Source organism: Hippoglossus hippoglossus, chromosome 21 (assembly GCF_009819705.1).
Source record: "Hippoglossus hippoglossus isolate fHipHip1 chromosome 21, fHipHip1.pri, whole genome shotgun sequence".
Taxonomy (NCBI): domain Eukaryota; kingdom Metazoa; phylum Chordata; class Actinopteri; order Pleuronectiformes; family Pleuronectidae; genus Hippoglossus; species Hippoglossus hippoglossus.
Genome location: NC_047171.1, coordinates 5,539,311 through 5,554,515, shown reverse-complemented (window position 1 = coordinate 5,554,515; position 15,205 = coordinate 5,539,311). Strand labels below are relative to the sequence as shown.

The window sequence follows — 15,205 nt, the reverse complement described above, 5'->3', positions numbered from 1 at the left end:
ACGTACAAAAGAAGTCAGACTTTTATTTCTTTGTGCAATTATATTCACTGTTTGTGCAGCATGGTAGAGTTTTATGAATGTACCTCTCTTTGTTTTTGATTGGCTAATTGGACACAAAGAATTTTATCCATGACATATAATGAAAATCTCAAAATATACTGTAGCTAATTGTTCTTTGCATTTTATCATTCATACTTTGAGCTGTATTTCAGGTCCTTATTTAACTTTTCAACAAAACCATATCCCACCACAGCTCAAATCACCCAGTTAACACTGTATAAGTGGTGATTGAAGGTTGTCGGCTGAGATCACGTCCTTGTCCAATCTACAAATTTCACCTATCACCATTCTGGCTTTAGTTCTTCTTACAGCTACTGTTGTGCACAGTTACACTGCACCCCCCCCCCACCCCCCCCCCTTTCCCTTGTCATTATTTTAATTTGCAGAAACTCCCATGTGCATGTACACACCAAAAGTATTGCATGTTTTCAGAATTCATAAATTGAACGATGCATCTTGTGCTCTTGATTGTAGGGACAAGTTTGTTTTTGTTCTGCCTTGAGACATGTCAGTTGTAGTCAGCAGATGGTAACAGCTTGTCGGGACAGATTGCAACTTAAAACACTGTGCTCTCTGACAAGCTCCATGGGGGGGGATCTCAGAGGCACAGGGTCTTATGAACGGCACCTCATTAGAAACAGTTCACGATTTCACATTTTCCTCACTTTTGAGTATGTCAGTTGTTCTTTTCAAAAACTGGCCAAACAGCAATTTAACCTCCCACCGTGTCACCGGTCAAGCCTGTAGGATCCTGCAGTAGGTGGAGTCTCCTCCTCCTGCCTCTTTGATGTGTTCTCCCGTTTGCCTGGTCCTCAGCTCCTTCCCCTGCACTCCTCCCCTGCACTCCCTCAACCCAACCTACAATCCCACTCATGCACACTGCGGCCTCTCTTTCTCCTGAGTACCGCAAGGAGTAACCTATCAAGCCTTTGCTGAAGGATGTTATAAATGAAAATTTTTGCCAATATTCCATCCACTTTGCTAACTGGATTCAGTGATATGTGTTCCCCTCTGTACAGTATATTTCAGAAACCGCAGTTGAAAACTGAACACTTCGAATGTACCCAATTTCTTTATAGGCACTCGAGAGATTATAAATTTGTGGATAGATGATGAAAGTGTGTGTGTGTGTGTGTGTGTGTGTGTGTGTGTGTGTGTGGGTGTGTGTGTGTGTGTGTGTGTGTGTGTGTGTGTGTGTGTGTGTGTGTGTGTGTGTGTGTGTGTGTGTGTGTGTGTGTGTGTGTGTGAAGGTGTGTTCTGTGCATTTATGTTTGAGACCCATAACACCGTGAAGCCTGTACCAGTACCGCATAATTCTCCCACTTTAGCGTGACCATGAGAATAACAGGGCCTACATTATTGCAATTTTTTAATAAAACTATATAAAAAGTTTAATTTCAAAATTACAAACATGTTGGACACCATCTCTATAAAAACAATATATTGATTGATGATGTTTTACTATTTCCAGTAATATCAGTAGACTTTAGGTTAAGATGTTCAATTAAATTAAAAAGCCAATTTCTCTTGCTGTGATAAAGGAACACAAATCATTGGTTCAGTTCCAAAGAGTGATAAAGGAATCTATAAATTTTGCATTTACAAGATCCTGCAACGAAGGCGTTGTAAGTTACTCTTTCTGGGCACCGCAGGTTCAAGCAGCACCGATGTTAAGGAAAACCGAAACCTGGACAACGTGTCCTGCAAAGATGGGCTGGGAGTGGCTGAACAGCTGCCAAATGGAAGCGGGCTGAGCAGTCGAAAGCGCCCCCTAGAGGAGGGAAACAATGGGCACACACACTCCAAGTTCCGGGCAAAGAAGCGCAAGAAAACACCAGGGCCGGTCCTGCCCAAGAATGCGCTGATGCAGCTGAACGAAATCAAACCGGGTCTCCAGTACAAACTGCTGTCTCAGACAGGACCAGTCCATGCACCAGTTTTTGTAATGACTGTGGAGGTCAATGGACAGATGTTTGAGGGCATGGGCCCCACAAAGAAGAAGGCTAAACTGAATGCAGCTGAGAAGGCGCTGCGTTCCTTCGTCCAGTTCCCCAATGCTTCTGAGGCCCACCTGGCCATGGGTCGAACCCTGACCGTGAACACAGACTTTACATCTGACCAAGCTGACTTCCCAGACATGCTCTTCAACGGCTTTGAGACCCCCGCTGCACCGGAAGACTCCTTCTATCTAGGCTCCAATGGTACCAGCTCCATAAACTCACTAGGGGAGTATCCACTGCCCACACCGCCTGGCAGCAACCTTGTCCAGCCCCCATTGCCCCCTCCATCAGCATTCAGCTCGCCCTCCAGTGGCAAAAACCCAGTCATGATACTCAATGAGCTCAGGCCAGGCCTCAAATATGACTTTGTCTCAGAGAGCGGGGAGAGTCACGCCAAGAATTTTGTGATGTCAGTAACAGTGGATGCACAGACGTTTGAAGGCTCAGGGCGCAACAAGAAGCTGGCTAAAGCCCGGGCAGCGCAAGCCGCCCTTTCAGCTCTCTTCAACATGCAGCTAGACCAGACACCATCCCGGCAACCCATACCAAGCGAGGGATTGCAGCTTCACCTACCGCAGGTAAGATATCACTTTTCATAGAGAACTTCTGAACCACAATAAAATCGCAACTATTTAATTTTTCAAAGATGATCAGTAATTTGGACTGCAGGATTATTTAATCATGTGTTATGCTTACCTCAGTCAGTGCATTCAAAACGATTTGCGTCAGTATTTTCTTCAGTAAAGTCACTGAGTTTCCATATTGACTGAACAAGTAAAGGTGTAGCAGACCTTAAAATATGAATATTTTTGACCACACTGTTCCCTGAATTGAATGAGTCAAGGAAACCTTTTGTCAAAAGGCTTGTTTTCATGTGAATGAATCCTGAGTCAAGCTGACTCACTCACATAAGATTCTGTTGGTACTCGTTGAAAAATATGAAAATTTAAACATGCTTTGGTTGAAGCTAAATTTTAAAAGATCTTTCCTGAGCACCTCAATGTCCATCAGTAGGTGTCACAGTCTTTCTTTCTCAGGGAGTAATAGTAAAACCAATGCATAGACATGATAACTAATTCTTGCATTACATGACCTTGAAACACTAATTAAAATTTGAAAGAGTCAAGAGTGACAGATGATGAAACCACAAAGACTGATTGGAGTGAAAGATTTAATCTCTTTAAGATAACATTTTTACACAGTACAGATATAATATTTGTAATGATGATAATCGGAATTCTAGTGCCTAGTCCATATCTATATTCTGTTATGGATGAAGTAGTTACGGCTCAAACAGTCAGACCCATTAAACCCTTCTCTTTAATGGATAATACTTCCAAAGCCTTTTTTTTATATCATCATGCTAAGCTCTGATGGAAGATCTCTCCAGAGCTAAACACAAAATTATTACTGTGAACCCTGAGATGGACGACGCATCCCCACTTCCTCCCACTGTCCAAAAATGAAGCCAAGATATCCCAGATACGAACGCTGCCATCTTGTGCCGATGACATTTGGAGTCTGGAGTCTGTGCAGTAGCAGCTGGGGGGATGGAGAATTTATTTTAAGTGCATTATGACTTTTTAATTTGCTCCATGTTCTATCTACTAACATGGAGGAGACAGGATTAATGACCTATACTTCAGGCAGCCACCAGGGGGGCAATTTAGACACTCTGTCTTCGCGTTTGGGGAGCTGCCATGTCGTCCGTCTTTATATACAGTCAGTCCAAACTGCTCCATCTGTCATCTTCTCATAGGTTATCAATAAAACCTCAGTCACATCACGTTTGCAGGGACTAAAGCCCGATGGTCGCTTCAGATGCCACTTTAGTGGTGACTGTCGGAGCCATGTCAGTGTGTGAGAGGAGATAACAGAGTCAGCAAACCTAATCAGCACGACACCACTGTCCCCTTCTCAAATCCGTTTTATCTTTCTTTACTCACTCTATCCACTTGTCAACAGATTTATTTGACAAGCCCCCCCAATTTAATGATAGCACCCCCACTAACTACATCATTAATATTCTCTCACGTTGTGTTTAATTTCTACAGCCCGTTTCAATCTGGAACGGCACTAATGGGGACAAATGGTTGGATTCTGTTGCGATTGCAGTAAACTTTACTTATCAATGATCAAAACATCAAATCCATCGAAGACCTTTCAGAAATATCGTGACAAGAAATGAGGGAAATTCTTGAAAGGAACATTTTTCGGTCATATGTGTTTTTTGTCCCAAAATTAGAACTCTGTACTATCACTCCTTCGGCACCTCGAGAGATTAACATTCATTTCCACCCCATAAAAGACCTCTGCATTCAAAATTCAAATGATCTGGCTACGAGTGGGTGACTCCAAAGTAGCAGGGAAGTATACTGGACTAATCTCTTTAATTTGTGGTCACCCAGCCGTCATCTATCCTCTTGGTTATCGTCATTTGCCAGCACATTAGCAATGGATAAAGAGCCAGCGAGAGGAGCTGGCTGTCCAAGACAAAATATGTATTAAGTTCAGCCGTGTGAAGTTCTTACGTGTCTACTTTTTTGCCTTTTGTGATTCACTTCCAGAAGGCAGATGGTAAATTATAACTGTCAGACTGAAACAGCGCTGCTTGAAAGACAGTTAGGTATACCTCAGGGGGTCAACCTAGTTTTGCTTGTTGCCGTTTCAACACTCTGACTCTTGTTTGGAGCTGAATTCGAACACTGTGACAGGTACATGGTGCTCTAGGGGAGGATAACATCAGACGCGCTTTGTAAGCTGACACATCTGACACAAGCTCCTGTGTGTGTGCGTGGGTGCGTGTGTTCGTCTTGCTGTTTGTGTGTCTGTGTGTGTGTGTGTCTGTGTCTCTGTGTGTGTGTGTGTGTGTGTGTGTGTGTGTGTGTTTCCAGGTTCTGGCGGATGCCGTCTCTCGCCTGGTGGTGGATAAGTTCAGTGAGCTGACAGAAAACTTCACCTCCCCCCATGCGCGACGGAAAGTCCTAGCGGGAGTCGTCATGACAACAGGTAAATTTCAGGGGAGGAGACGGTTGGTGCTTTTTTTATGGTCAGATTCAACACTGACAGTAAATTTTTTGAGTGTGTCATGTTGTGTACAGTCTAATAATCTCCCTTCAGTAATGCATAAATACATATTTATGCAACATTTATGATTAGAACTTTTACGGCTTTGTGTACCATCATATTTACGGTGAAATACAAGAACTTTTACTCAGTTTTCAAAACTGTCTCCATTATGAAACTCTCCACTTGCTCCCCTGACCCTTTTCCAGCCGAGCTTTAAGAGAGCACTTTTCAGGAACATCCTTAAAAACACTTTTCATTGTAAGTTCCTCCTTAGAATCTGGCATCTTCTTAAAGCACAAGCACTTTTACGACTGAACCTGTAAAAACCCAACTCAAAAGGCTTAATTTCCGGCTCCTCCTGATCTTTCCATGAGGAGAGATTACCCCAAAACGTTAGCTACAGCAGGGGACTTAGCTTTCAGGCTGTCAAACACGGTACTCATCAGTTTTGAGATATATTTTATGTTTGTTGCCTTGGCCAGCTTTGAATTTTGCTTTACAAATATTGCATCGAGCGTTGTCTGCGTCAATTACCACACTTGAGATCACTTTCGACTCGCCACTCGACTGTGTGCACTGATCAGAAATGAGCTTGGCTTGATCCCGTTCCAGGGGTGAGTCACGTGGTCTTGCTCTCTCTCTCTCTCCCTTTATCTAACATACAGTATACTCTCTCTTTTACTCTCACTCACGTATACATCACTCTTTCATCCAGATGTGCTCACAAGTACCGAAGATTGGCACCGATTGATTTAACGTGAACGGAATTTTGTCGGTACCCTTCAGAGTATAGAGTTCGGCCCGACCCTAATCATATGTCTCTTGTTTTACGAAACCTACACTCTCTGTATCTTGTATCATCCTTTTAAAGACCTTAGATTTTAAGGCACTAAATGGCGTCACCCTTTCTTATATCACAAACTCCCTGTCGTTCTATAATCTTCTACAACTTTCACAATCCTCCAGCTGCACTTGTAACTATTCCCAACGTTCCCACAAAACACGCTGGGGATATTACTTCCGCCCTCAAAATGTGGAAAACTCTGCCTTTAGACATCAGACTTGTTCACTCAGTTGACAGTTTTAAGTACTTAAAACATAATTAACATATCGCCTTCAACTAACAACTGTTATACATGTGTTAATGATATTTAGATAATATCTAATATTTTAGTAATTATATGAATGGTTCCAGACACATGTACAAAAAATGAAATACAAAAGTCTCTGTTTGTTTTTTGTATATTTGCCTAAAAATTATAACCTTTAAAGCAATTCTTGATATTTATTTAAACAAAAATATCCAAGCTAGAGGTTAGCTCTAATACATTTTCCACTTATTTAGTCTTAACATTCTTTTACCAGAATTAACCACATTGCTATGTTATGTTAATTCACACAATTTTTAATGATAAAAATACATACATTTTAATAATAACCCATCCAAACAATATGTAATGTCTCCATCCCTGTGAGGGCGTGGTCTTTGAGATATGACAGGACAGTTGCAGGATTGTTTTCCTTTCAGTGTATGAGAATCATGAATGAGTCGGTCATCATCTCCGTCGTACTTCCCTGTCGTCACTGTGAGAGCCTGTTGTTCTAATCATTGAGCTGTCGTTATCAGTTAAGCGTAATAATTCTGATGTATGAGCTTTATTAACAGGTGGGTGATTGTGTTTGTGGTGCAAAACAAGTAAACAAGTTTTTAACGAGATAGGACTGAGCCCCCTCCTCCTTAAAAAAGATAACATAACAGCAGCAGTAGCCACATAACACTGTTGTTATAGAGGAAACAGTGGAAACACTTCCCACCTCTCAAGGGGCGTAAAAGTACAATTTAGGCAGCAGGTACTTTGAGTGTTTGCGTTCATTGACCGACTCCTCTTTGTCCTCTTTCCCCCTCAACAGGGACAGATGTGAAGGAAGCACAGGTCATTTGTGTCTCCACAGGAACCAAATGCATCAACGGTGAGTACATGAGTGACCGCGGCCTGGCACTCAATGACTGCCACGCTGAGATAATCGCCCGACGCTCGCTCATCAGATACCTCTACTCTCAGCTGGAGTTCTTCCTCAGGTCAGTAAACAATGTGAAATGTTTTCTCTATAATCACAGGACAGTGTAACGGTTGTCGTTGTATATGTTGGGAAGTTTTCTTGTATAGATAGTCTAACATATGTATTGACACTGCTCTTCAACCCATTTCATGTCCGGTTGAATGAGCTCCAATGAAACCAGTACAGGTTTAGTGGTGTTTGTCAGCCCTGATTTGAATCCGCCATGTTTTTCTTCATCACAGCAACACCAAGGAGGACCACCACAATTCCATATTCATGCACTGTGACAAGGAAGGCTACAGGTTAAAGGACAATGTTCAGTTCCACCTCTACATCAGCACCTCGCCCTGCGGAGACGCCAGGATCTTCTCTCCGCACGAGGCTGGCGTCGAAGGTTTGCAACCATCGCAGTTCATCCACACACATCCAGCCTCGCTCCTCCTCTTCCTCGGCTCTGCCGGTTTGTTATTAATTTGGTCTTGTCTTGGTTTGGAAATTCAGTTTGAGCAGCAGTTTATTTTATTTAATTAGATTTGTAGGTTTTCCTCTTATGGTTGGTTTCATTTAATTATAATTTTACTCCGATGTCCAAATACACATTACAGACACGTTTAAACAAGGCTCTAGTAATTAGAGCTTTTTGTCATTCCCTGTCTGTCTCTATCAGTCTTTCCTCCACCCAGCCAACCCACTCTGTCTGTCTGATTAACCTCCCTCTTACTCTTGTCAGAGTGTTTTCCGTTACACATGGCAGACTGAATAGGAAACAGCCACATTCAATTAGTCACCGAATGGATGGCGCCTGCTTGTGAAAGAGCAGAAAACATTGATAACATAATAAAAAATAATAGGTCATGCTTGTATGGAAGCAATGTTTTGGTTTTCATTTACTAAAATCTCTGTTTTCTGAAACACGACAGGAGGAGGAGGAGGAGATCAATTGTAGATATTTGCATATTAATATGTTTATAATCCAATCATTAGTCTGACAGGTTTATCTTGTCTCAGGGAGCTAGCTCCCTCTAAAGTTTTGTATTTTTATGTGAATCTCCGTCTTTATGCCCTGTCTCTGTGCCGTCTCGCTCAGACCAAGGAGACAGACATCCTAACCGGAAAGCGCGGGGCCAGCTAAGGACCAAAATCGAGTCAGGGGAAGGCACCATCCCAGTGAGGTCGAGCAACACCATCCAGACCTGGGACGGCGTGCTGCAAGGGGAGCGGTTACTCACGATGTCATGCAGTGACAAGATCGCAAGGTAATTTATAGCAGATTACTTCTCTGACTTGTAATGATGCCGCTGATCAACAACCTAGTTACTAATTAGTTATAACAAGAAGGAGTTTTGTTCATTTGTTGTTTTTATTGTTTCTTAATACACGACTATACGAATATACTTTTTCTGTCCTACAAAGAGTTTAATGGAAAGATGGATACTGTTGTCTTTACAAGTATAAATATATTAGCTTACCTTATCTTAGCATAGTTTAAGACTTTAAACCGGTAGTTGTCAGTTGCCTCTGGGTGCAGGCAATGTTAATTGATCAAATATATTTCTAGAAATGAACTGGTATGACCATGAACAAGGTATTTAATCACATTCTGTGTGGGTTTAGAAAGGTCCTTAAACAGAAGTAATTTAGTGAACACTGCAGAAACCCTGAACTTCATATTGAAACCATAAAAAGCTTTATGTTTCATGATTCTTCACGTGTTTTATTTACTCGCACTGCAATGAAGTGCATTATTTCCTCGCTTTGTCATCTCAAGTCTATCGTTTTTTCCCCCGGGGAGTGACGGGTGGAGCTGAATTGATGGTTCCTCTGTCCCCGGGGCCGTTTTTAGCAGGCAGATCATAGCGTCTTTAGTCTCTGTCCATGTTCAAGGCAACAGTGTGCCGCCGCTGTGATGAACGATAAAACTTCTCCATAACTCTTCCCACCAGCCCTCTCCCTTCTCTTCTTCCTCCGCGATCGCAATACCTTGCCTGAACGCACAGAGTGATTGAATGCCGAGCGTGTGTTTGATGAGGGAGATGTCTACTGTGTAGCGGATGCTGTTTGCACTGTGTGAGAGTTTTTTTGCCATTTCAGCGGTGTCAGTAATGGTAGCAGTGATTCAGATTTTTTTTTGGGGGGGGGGCTGTTTGGAGTGGAGGGATCCAAGTCAGTAGAGGGTAAAATGGGTTGGGAGAGCGTTCATGTAGTCATGTGGGCTGTTTTCTGGCCTGATAACAAGCAAAAAACGTGAACTATTTCAAAGTTGATGGACAGAAATAGAAATGAACCCTTTTGCCGTTTAGCTAATGGCTTGATATAATGATTCCACTGTGGGAAAACATGACGATGCAAAGACAGAGCTTTTACGAATCTTTAGCCGACCTGCCTCTGTTCCTGTGTCACTTTGACCGAAGTCACCAATGTTCTCGTCTCGTTTTCTTTTGATCACCCGCTCAGCCCTTCATCTTTAGCAGGAACAAGCACTTCTCTGCCTCGTGTCTGTTGTTCCCATTTATCTAAATGAGCTCATTGACAAACAGGCTCTTATGGGTCATGTGCGTGTGCGTGCGTGTGCGTGTGTGTGCGTGTGTGTGTGTGTGTGTGTGTGTGTGTGTGTGTGTGTGTGTGTGTGCGCGTCCTCCAGAGTGTAAACCTGTTGTGATGACAATTTTTTTTTGCATGTGTGTTGCATGTGGCCCAAAATACTACTGTTTTACTGCTTGCAGTTATAAATTCAGATTTCTCCCTCAGTTTGACACACAACATCACGCTCTTCCTCACACACACAGACAGACACACACACACACACACACAGACACACACAGACGCACAGAGTATATTGCATTTGGAAACAATGGACCCTCTGTGTAGCCTGAGGTCTTATGCTTATTGCATATTCCTTATTGTTTTAGGTCCATGTTGGTAATTTCACACACTCTCAAACAGCCTGAAGCGACAGAGGGAACGAGAAGAGCTCACGGTCATCATCTCACTCTCTGTGTCTTGTGTTGTCGATCTGTGCTCTTATTATCTCTGGATTTATATAGCGTTCTAGTCTTGATGACCACATTCACCTATTCACACACAGTCATACGGTGCGTCTATGTGCGGCCGTTCGATCTTCTGGTTAGTGGACCACCCGCTGTACCTCCTGAGCCACAGCAGCCTCCAAAATATATCGATCCTTTGTTCGTTGGTTAGTTAGTTTGTGAGCAAGATTTCAGAAACACCACTGGATGGATTACCTCAAAGGTTGGTGGAGGGATGTGGTATCGATCAGAGAAGATCTCAGTACATTTTAGTGCAGATCCAGGAATTTTCCTTTCTCTTTCTTTAAAATCGTGTTTTTCAACATCTTCACTGATTTCTCAGAGAATAATTGATGGATCTTGCTGTAAAAATTCGGGCAATGTCAGGGGAACGATATTGAGTCTCTGCAATCTGCTGTAGATCCAAATAAAATGTGGGGTTTTTTTTATAAGGGAACGGTTGGTGCTTGGTGGAGGAGTGTGCCCTACTGAGTGCCATGGTTCCAGTTAATATTATTATTATTATTATTATATTACATATTCATAACCCGTTTTTAAAGATTTACACTTTAGTACCTTTTTTCTAGCACGCATCATTCGGCCAACTGCGTGCTCAATCCTCTCTTTACTCTCACACTCTCTCTCTCCCCCCCCCCACCACGACCATTGAGGTTGGCAGGCAACGCTTCACAGAGCATGTCAATGGGAAAATGACTGGGGAGAGATGGCTAATGACACATCATAGAAATACACAGACGTTTGTAGAAAATGAAATTGGATACCTTACAGTGTACACAACTGTAGGATTGTGTGCGGTAGATTGCGTAAGCTGGCTCTATGCTCATATACTTTGCTCGTGCTGCCGTGATGGTTGTGTGTACCCACTTTGCAGTGTGCACATACCACTTTACCATATTTCTTTGTATAATCCCTGAACTTTTCATTGCTTAAGAAAAGTCCCCTTTTTTTTGGGTACAGACCACAGGTTCTAACAAATGCAGGCAGTTACATGAAATCAAGTCGTAAATTGTGCAATCTCTGAGCCCATTGGCTTTCATCTGACGAGGAATAATTAATTAAAAATAATTGTGTTAGTGCTTTAGGTCCAGATAACATTTGGTTAATCTCTATTAACAGAAATCTGCATATGAATGCAGATGAATTAAAAAGCCGATAGCCGATGCATTTCGGTCAATGTGTTCTTTTGCTTTCTAAACAAACCTGCGAGCAACCAAAGCTTGATGAACGTGAAAAATCTTGTCCCTCGCCAACAGATTCTGCATATTCACATGTAGAATCTGTTTGTAGAGATTAGATGTTCTGTAACTCATTTGAATGTACTGGAGGTTTTCTGATACTATGAACACAAACTATGTCTTGTGCGGTTATGTGGTATTTGGTGAACTCAAAATCATTCAAAGCAAATTCTTGAATCATCCCCCAAAAAAAACGATATTTCCACTTTCATGTTATCTAAATTGTGGTTTGTTTTTCCTGCTGCAGATGGAATGTGTTGGGCCTCCAGGGCTCTTTGATGAGCTACTTCTCAGAGCCAATCTACTTCTCCAGCATCATCCTCGGCAGCCTTTACCACGCCGACCACCTCTCCCGGGCCATGTACCAGCGCATCGCAGACATCGAGGACCTGCCCCAGCAGTTCACTCTCAACAGGCCTTTACTCAGCGGTAAAGACTCCTCTCTGATCTGGAGTTGATGGAGAAATGAAAAAAAAAACAAGTTGGATAAGATTTCTGCTGTAGTGTGGTGAAATTTTAACTTGAGAGAAATTCAAGCAATTGCCGACCATGTTCTCATTTTCATGTTGCGAGGGGATCAGGGATCGCCTTGTTGATCTTTGCTACTCAAACTCCAGCTTCTCTAAATAGCAAAGAGGACGACAGTAATCCCAAGCAGGGAACATGTTTGTCCCCGTTGCTGGTCAGTCTGTGGCAGGAAGACACTTATTGCTTTTCTCGTGTTTGATCTGAGCTGACATTTACCTTGTTCCTGCCATATTTAAATAGCTTTATTTCAGCATTGGCTTGACCTTTTAAAAAATGGTCACAAAGACCAGGAATCCAGCTTTTTTCTAGCTTGTGCCTCCGCACCGGTGACGGTCGCGGTCGTAGGCATCCTTTTTGTTCAGATCCATCTCATGAACTGAATATCTCAGGAAGACCTCCAGGGATTTTCTTTAAAAGTTTACTTAAACTCAAGAATTAACAGATTGAAAGGTCCAAAAGTTCAAAAGTCCAAAAGTTCAAAGGTCAACCTCACTGTGGCATCATAATCAAAAACACATGAATCAACAACAAAACTCAGGAACAGAGGGGGAGACCATAATTCCTGCAACTTGACAGATTGGTGGAGGTTTACAATTATTACAAGTTATTCTAGTTAACTATAGCATTTAGCTATTCTCTACTTCTTCTCTCTTTCCGTCCCAGTCTCTTTTATTTTTTACTGACAACCATAATCTTATATTTCAGTGTTTAATGATATGAAGCATTTGAAGAATGCCAAGAAATAACATCTGAACACCAGTGGAGATATTGTTTGAATGTGGTCGTTGAGTTTGAGAGCAGCACGTATAGATCTCACGTTCGTGTGAAACGTCTGCGCTTGGATCGTTTGTGCAACCAGTCTGTCAGAATGACCCAGCCAATAGAAGCCAGGTGTAGTGATGACAAATGAGGGGCTATTGGAGTGTAATGCAATGCAAAATCTAATCATAAAATCAATAAACCCTGCTCTCATACTGAAAAACCTCAGTCTTAATGGAAAAAAACTGTCGGCACTGATGGACCATTTCTATTGCAGATTTCAAAGGGTCAAGAGCAGAAAGGCTCTGATAGACTTTAGGACCGGCTTCCGCTCAGGTCCAACAATAAACAGTGGGTGTATTAGTCAGGGATGTTTATATTCATGACCAAAACTCAGTAAAACATGTTATAACATGAACATCTACTTCCAGCTGTCAGAATCCGACTGCAAAAGTGACACTGGTCATTTGATTAGATCCGAGGCGATGACATGTCAGAGAGGCTGGATGTACGTGCAGCCCTCCCTGCTCCTCCTCCCTGCTCCTCCTCCCTGCTCCTCCTCCCTGCTCCTCCTCCCTGCTCGCTCTCTCAATGGCGAGAGGGGGAAAGGATATAATAGTAGGGGGGTTATTAACCTTTTCCGCTTTAGAGAGTTTTTAGCGGTGAAGGGCCGTGGCGCTAGATCACTGAGGGTTTCCTCCCCTTTAAATCATCTTCTGCCACAAGGGCTGCCAAATGGAACCAAGGCGCTTAATATACACACACACACACACACACACACACACACACACACACACACACACACACACACACACACACACACACACACACACTCAGACACACACTCAGCAAGACTCAGGGATTTATGGCATCCATATATCTTCCATTTATGCTTGAGATACAGTAGAGGCCGAGGCCCCATAACGAGCTGGAGGAGAGTCGGCTCCGTCCTCCTGGGTGCATGATGCTGTTTGTCGCCACTGAGTAACACAAAATAAAAGAGAGAAAATGCTGTTTGAAGATGGTGGAGCCGTGGGAGCGACTGTCATTTGAAGAAATAAGCTTCAGTGTTTGGATACCTCATCCATTGTTTAATGCATCCATGCAGCGGAGTAGCGGGGGGGGGTTCAGCTGCTGTGGGTCTCACAGAAAGTTTGGAGGAAGGGGAGAGAAGAAGATCTGCACAATCCATTTTCTGTTTTTCTGCCCTTGATTTCACGTTGGGACAAAATAATCTTTAGTTTTCACGTTTTGTTCCTTGTTCGCTGCTCACACCTTGACCGTCGCTGTTTCTGGTTTGAAGGAATAAGCAACGCGGAGGCCAGGCAGCCAGGCAAGGCGCCAAACTTCAGCGTGAACTGGACAGTGGGAGACCAGGCCTTGGAGGTGATCAACGCAACCACGGGCAAGGACGACATGGGCCGCGCTTCACGTCTCTGCAAGCACGTCCTCTACAGCCGCTGGGTGCGCCTACACGCCAAGGTAATTGTACTGGAGCATTTCTGGTCGCCAGCTGCTTTCTGGTTCCTGCTTTCTCGCCCTCACGTTTCTGGAAGCGTACAGCAGACTGTATTAAAATGATAATGTAAACTTAGAACTCCACAGTAGCATTATTCTCCACATAATGTATGTATTTGTTATTTAAATGAAAATACAATGATCACATTTGCATATTCATGTTCACATAGTGGTGTTCCACAACCACATTAAAATGAAAATGGAAAAAGCTGTTTGACATTTACTTCTCAAAGTCTTACTCTGCTGTACAGATGACAACATTCACATGTTAATTCCTAGTTGCAAATTAAAATGCACTTTTAAACAATGTAACTTTGGTTTCCATTTATGCAACAGTATTACAATTTGATAATGACAACCAGGCATTTGACATTTCATTTCCTGAGAAGTAACCTGCTTGATTGTGTGAGCAGTATTCAAATGCAATACGTGAAACTGCAAAACACCGGGTTGCATTTATGTCATCACACTCTTTTAGTTCATATATGTTTCTTGAATCATTTGACATATTAGTATAATTTTTTTCAACTTAGTAATGTGAAAGACCAACACAAGAGACATACTTTAAAAGATATTTTCACCATATTTTCAACACAAAATACCTGTATAATACATATACATTTAATGGTTGAATCTGGAGACTTTTCACGGTTCCCCATGGCCAACTGGAACCTGTCCCTGGTGAGGGATGAGTGATGATGAGGAGGAGGAGGAGGAGGAGGAGGAGGAGCGTGGCGTAGAGGCCGAACAGGTCTTTGAATTCCAGTAGAAGCATGACAATTGGTTCCCAGAGCCCCTGCTGGGATCTGATTGGTCAGATATGAACTGAAACACACTGTGGGGTCGAGTGAACACCTGATAAAACTAACCTTAAAATTAGATTGAGGAGAATCCATCTTGAATTCATATATTTCTTTCTTGTCTTGTC

The 15,205-nt window shown here is 42.6% G+C and overlaps 1 protein-coding gene across 4 annotated transcripts in view; it reads left to right on the top strand.

The window, feature by feature from the left end:
* Positions 1-15,205, top strand: part of adarb1b (adenosine deaminase RNA specific B1b) — a 110,197-nt gene that overhangs the window by 91,267 nt on the left and 3,725 nt on the right. For 3 of the 4 annotated variants that reach the window (XM_034575194.1, XM_034575193.1, XM_034575192.1), the window contains 7 exons: positions 1,713-2,638; positions 4,955-5,069; positions 7,041-7,209; positions 7,433-7,584; positions 8,278-8,446; positions 11,720-11,901; positions 14,063-14,241. In XM_034575194.1, the coding sequence (XP_034431085.1) occupies positions 1,713-2,638; positions 4,955-5,069; positions 7,041-7,209; positions 7,433-7,584; positions 8,278-8,446; positions 11,720-11,901; positions 14,063-14,241 (1,892 nt within the window). Of the gene's footprint in view, positions 1-1,712; positions 2,639-4,954; positions 5,070-7,040; positions 7,210-7,432; positions 7,585-8,277; positions 8,447-11,719; positions 11,926-11,963; positions 12,008-14,062; positions 14,242-15,205 lie in introns of those variants that run through there. The other variant, XM_034575195.1, reaches the window with a different exon arrangement.